Source organism: Saprolegnia parasitica (genome assembly GCF_000151545.1).
Source record: "Saprolegnia parasitica CBS 223.65 unplaced genomic scaffold supercont2.564, whole genome shotgun sequence".
Taxonomy (NCBI): domain Eukaryota; phylum Oomycota; class Saprolegniomycetes; order Saprolegniales; family Saprolegniaceae; genus Saprolegnia; species Saprolegnia parasitica.
This window is the reverse complement of record NW_012156958.1, coordinates 1-4,686: the sequence shown is the minus strand read 5'-3', so window position 1 is coordinate 4,686 and position 4,686 is coordinate 1. Positions and strand designations below refer to the sequence as shown.

Below are 4,686 nucleotides of genomic sequence, written 5' to 3'. Positions count from 1 at the left end.
GTCTTCTTGCGCACCTCGTCGTAGCGACGGCCAATGATGCGCATAATGTTGAAGACCGTATTGGGTGCGTTTCGGGGCGCTTGGCTCTTGGCAAAGTCGCCAACGAGACGACCAGCGTCGGTAAAGGCGACGCACGACGGCGTCGACAAGTTGCCATTGTCGTTGCGAACCATCTCGACTTGGCCGTGGCGCCAGACACCGACACTGCACGTTGTCGTTCCGAGATCGATGCCGATCACGACACTTTGAGATCCGCCCGCCATCGTGCTGATCTTGCTCGGAAAATTAAAAATGACAAACGAGCTTGCCAAATCCAAACCTGGTCTGTTGATAACCGAGTTGATAACCGAGTTGATAACCGAGTTGATCTTCTCTCCATTGCACCACTATCCACTCTCGAATGGTGTCTGTGTTTGTGGTGTCAAGTGGCAACATGTGGACGTGTTGTTGCGACTTGATATTCGAGCCATCCGGATACGGGACTATCAATTGTCCGCATAATCTCAAACATGGTAAATCGTCGTCAGTTCGTGGCCTCGCCAAGATTAATATCTAGTGACAGCCCGACGACGTTGTATAGTTCCTCGAGCAGTGACGGCGTTCTCCGAGCCATTTCTCCAGTCTTCCGAGGTGCTCGAGTGGCTCGATACCATTTCTCTCAGCCGTCACATCATGGCCAGTGCGGACGAGATCCAAGCCAAGGATCAGGAGCTGGAAGCTCGCATCAACTCGGTGCCCACGTACTCGTAACCGGGTAGCCTAAAATCGACGAGGTTGACTACGATGCTCCATTCCGACATGTTGAACTCCATATAGATAGATAGATAGATAGATAGATAGATAGATAGATATGACGTTTCTTCGTGTTAAGCAACACAGCAGTACTGGCTATAAACTCAAAGCAGCATGGTCTGGCAGCGCTCGAGCAAATCGTCCAGGTGCGCCGAAAGTCGACCGAGAATGAAACGTAAAAAGCATTCATACAAATGTGATGACGAGTAGCCAAAGCTCAAAAGTCTCCTTGGTCTCAAAGCCTTACGTTTTGAGTTAGCTAGTGTGAATATTGGCATCCGTGGATTCATGTAGTCGTTATTGTCCGGTAAAGCTAGCAGATTATGGTGTCCTCTAGTTCTCGTAGGGGATAGCTCTCGACAAAATGCGTCTCCACAATTCAAGGGGCTATTGGACTCGTTCTTCACTTTGACTCGATCATTTCGCGACAGCTAGGTGCCAGTGGAATGCAGCGTCAACACGCAGCTCGGCCATACGTTGCGCTGGCACCACTCGATGGTGACGCCGGCTTGCTTGGCCTGGTCGTCGACCGAGAGCGTGCGTAGGCTGTTGGTCAGTGTGATCGACACGTTGGTGCATGTGGCGAGGGCCGAAAGCATTGCGCGTGCGGCTGCGATCAGCACCTTGTTGCGCGAGAGGTCGATTATGGTGCGATGGCGCGCATGGGTGTTGCGGAGTCCGTTGGCCAAGGCCGTCGCGCCATGCGTATCAATACCGCAGTCTTCGAATGCCACGGCATGGGCACCCGCACGGATGCATCGCTGGACCACGTCAATGGCGCAGCCAATGTTCATGCCAAAGATCGCACAGCTCATCCACGTGACCGACTCGAGACGGGGCGAGCGCGTGACCCAGTCGAGCACGTGTGCCACGCTTGTGGGCGTCAATTGCACTCTCCAGAATTCAAGCGTTCGCATCGTCGACACCGCGGCGGCATTGATCCTCGGCAACGTGCACAGATCGATGTCTTTGAGAACGAGTTGTTCGAGCGCCACGAGCTCGGAGAGCGCTTGAGCAAGTCCAACGACTTCGGTGCGAACGAGAATCTCGATAGAGAGCTTCGTGAGTACATGCGGGTTCAGCAACGACAGAATGCGCCCCGGCGCGTCCGTGCCATGTACGCAAGCCAGCACAAGCTCGGCCAGGTGTGTCAAACGAGCGCTGTTCAAAATGAGGCTGGAGAGAATGCACTCGGAATGGCTCAGGTCGAGGCTCGTCAGGTGCGGGGACGAGGCGAGCGCGCGCGCGAGGCCAGCGTCGGCTTGCAGCATGCGAAACTTGGCGCGGCGCCCGGGACCGGACGCGAGCCAGCGCTGGATAAGCGCCGCTGCTTCCAGCTGCCCCGTTTTCAAAGTCGGGGGAATGAAATCGAGGTCCGGCACGTTGTGGGCGGGGGTCATCAGTGCCTCGAGAAGGTCGGGCTCGTACGGCATGAACGCGCACTTGATGTTTGTGCACTGGCGCAGTAGACGGCAAAAATCCGGGCGGTATTTCTTGGCAGAAATCTTGAAGAGGTTCAATTGTACCACCTTCTTGGCCCACTTTGCCAGAAACGCGCAAAAGCCAAAGCTGTAGTTGGGGTCGTCACTCGCTGGCCATCGCTGGCTCGTCGAGAAGCCGTCGAGGACAATACTGTTGAAGAGAGGCACGGCCATAAGCACAAGATCGACGTCATCGTCGTTTGATTTGCCGAGCCACGCCAGCGGCCAATAATGGCTGTAGCCATTCTTGGCCTCCACGGAGGGCACCAAGAGCTGGAGAAGCGCAGCCATCGCTGGCGTCCGCACACTCGGTGGCAGCGCTTGAAGAAACGAAAGCACGTCTTTGGGCTTTGGCGTGCACTGGATGATCGTCGTGAGGACGTCGGTGACGCCAAGGACCGACGCGGGCGCTCGTCGGGGTCGCTGCGCCATCATGATGGAAAATGCTGCGTTTTTTGGATTATGCGGACAATTTGGTGGAGTATCCGGATGCATCCAGCAGTCGTCGCTGCAAGATCGCTAGCCACTTCAATCAGATGCCCAATAAGCTTCATCTTATTCGATATCAATCAGGGCCGTCTTTCGACTGCAAGGATTGAGGCACACGCCACGTAGCGCAACGAGTACATCGATCGGTGTCAAGTGCATCCACTTGAGTTCAGCACCAGCGAGGCATCGAGCACGGGACTTTGATTGTTCCCGTGGCGGTGACCGACCGAGTTCTGCCACGGACTCTAATTTCGTTTTGAGCAGCCCACAAAGTACTGTCGAGCTGCTGCATGAGATTCGAACACGGTCTCGCTTAGCCGCGAAGGCATGGCGAGCGATATTTGCGAGGCATCAGGAACTCGAGGCTCGTGCCGGCTCGATCACAGTTGCTCCTGCATGTGGCCTTTGTACTATAGAAAGTTTGACCGCGCTGTCCCGAACGAGCGCGCGTTCCGGTTAATTGATAGCGGCCCGTCAGAAGCACTCACACCATCGTCCACTTGCCTGGATGAAACTTCGGGCATCTCTAGTACACGTCCAACGCAATGCGATGTACTACCCAGACCATATCGTCCATACCTTCGCGCCAACGCTTCAAAATCTGAAAACAAGTACATGTAAAAGCGTATATATTTATCGACATGGTGGCTCCCATCGGAGTACGCAAGACACTCTACGCTCGCTTCGGCTTGCGCAGAGTCGCCCTTTTCGAGTGCTCTTTCCACTTGGTCATACCTGCCTTCGTGGCGACTAGACCCCACTTGGCGACTTGGAGGCTGAGGATGCTCACGAGCACAAGGAAAACCGAGTTGACCCAGAAGCGCGCGAGATCGTCGCCGCGGAGCTCGTCGCTGTAGCCAAGGAACGCCATTGCAATCGCCGGGTTCATCTCGGGCAGCAAGACGAGCCAGACAAAGCTAAAGATATGCAGCGCCGCCTGGACGAGCACATGGTCGAGCGCATAAAAAAACGCCGTGATGATGGCCGTCTGCTTGAGGCGCGACTCGATCGTCTACACAGATTTCAACACTCCACTTCGCAAAATCGAGTGTGGAAAACGTACGTCTTGCATCTCGAAAAAGAGCTTTTCGCTAAAGAGCGCCATGTGGTCTTGATCCTTGGTCGGCGACGACGCGATTGCGCCGTGGAGCTGGCGCGTAACGTACGCCGCGCCAGCGTACATGCCAAGGTAGACCGTCGCCGCGGCGAGGAAGCTCGTCTTGCCGTGCCAGATGCGCAAACACGTGGTCGGCATGCACACGGACGTGGTCGTGTACTTTTCGAGGAGGTAGGCAAACACGAGCATGAAGGGCGCGAACGCTGCGCTCATGAGCTTGCCTTTTGGGAACGGGAAGAAGCAGACAGCGACGGCTGTCGAGAGGCCAAAGGCCGCGCCGAGGCCGAAGCGCACGGTGGGCTGCACAAGCACACGCTTGGCGAGGCGCTTGAGCAGCGACGGCGCCGGCTTGGTCGTCTCCATGATATCGGAAATGCAGAAATGCAGAAAGGCTGCAAATCTCGAACCCGGAAGATCTTCCTTTTTCGATACCTCGGAGACTAGATCGATATCGGTTTTCATAGGTTACTTGTTGGGACTCGGCCGTGCAAGGTGCTCGAGTGGCGTCTACGCCGATGGGCTCGAGCGTTCAACACTCTGTCTACAAGCACGAGATTCAAATCGTATCCTGGTTTCCAGTGGAGCAGTGTTTGTATTCTGAAAGTGCAATCTCAAGTTAACATTGCACTTTGAGTTTGAGAAATAGCCACCGCACCTACGACGCTGCACATAAGAGGCTGGTGATGGGACTGTCGATGCCATAGCAGACCCTTGTGCAGTATGCGTAAATGGAGCTATTGACGCCACTCGACTGTCGTGGGACCGCCACCGTAAAGTGCGTGATTTTAGGCAGGCGATCTTCAAGGG

General features: G+C 55.3%; 3 protein-coding genes across 3 annotated transcripts; all 3 read right to left on the bottom strand.

Annotated features, from left to right (window-relative positions):
• Nucleotides 1-14: 14 nt before the first annotated feature.
• On the bottom strand, nucleotides 15-263 carry SPRG_17185 (hypothetical protein; the record flags this gene model as incomplete). Its single annotated transcript, XM_012356729.1, has 1 exon — nucleotides 15-263. A coding segment is annotated over one exon (249 nt), but the record flags the coding sequence as incomplete, so codon positions are not given.
• Nucleotides 264-1,223: 960 nt separating this feature from the next.
• On the bottom strand, nucleotides 1,224-2,708 carry SPRG_17184 (hypothetical protein; the record flags this gene model as incomplete). Its single annotated transcript, XM_012356728.1, has 1 exon — nucleotides 1,224-2,708. One exon carries the CDS (start codon nucleotides 2,706-2,708, stop codon nucleotides 1,224-1,226), a length of 1,485 nt encoding a protein of 494 aa, XP_012212118.1.
• Nucleotides 2,709-3,374: 666 nt separating this feature from the next.
• SPRG_17183 (hypothetical protein) lies at nucleotides 3,375-4,256 on the bottom strand. Its single transcript, XM_012356727.1, has 2 exons — nucleotides 3,826-4,256; nucleotides 3,375-3,774 (listed from the first exon to the last, which is right to left on the bottom strand). The coding sequence occupies exons 1-2, from the start codon at nucleotides 4,240-4,242 to the stop codon at nucleotides 3,436-3,438; spliced, it is 756 nt and encodes a 251-aa protein (XP_012212117.1). The 5' UTR covers nucleotides 4,243-4,256; the 3' UTR covers nucleotides 3,375-3,435.
• Between the last annotated feature and the right edge of the window lie 430 nt (nucleotides 4,257-4,686).

What these genes read in the sequence shown, in the direction of transcription:
- SPRG_17183 (XM_012356727.1), bottom strand. Translation starts at nt 4,242, where the DNA reads ATGGAGACGACCAAGCCGGCGCCGTCGCTGCTCAAGCGCCTCGCCAAG. An exon ending in TCTTTTTCGAGATGCAAGAC is followed by an intron (nt 3,775 to 3,825) that starts GTACGTTTTCCA and finishes AAATCTGTGTAG; the next exon opens with ACGATCGAGTCGCGCCTCAA.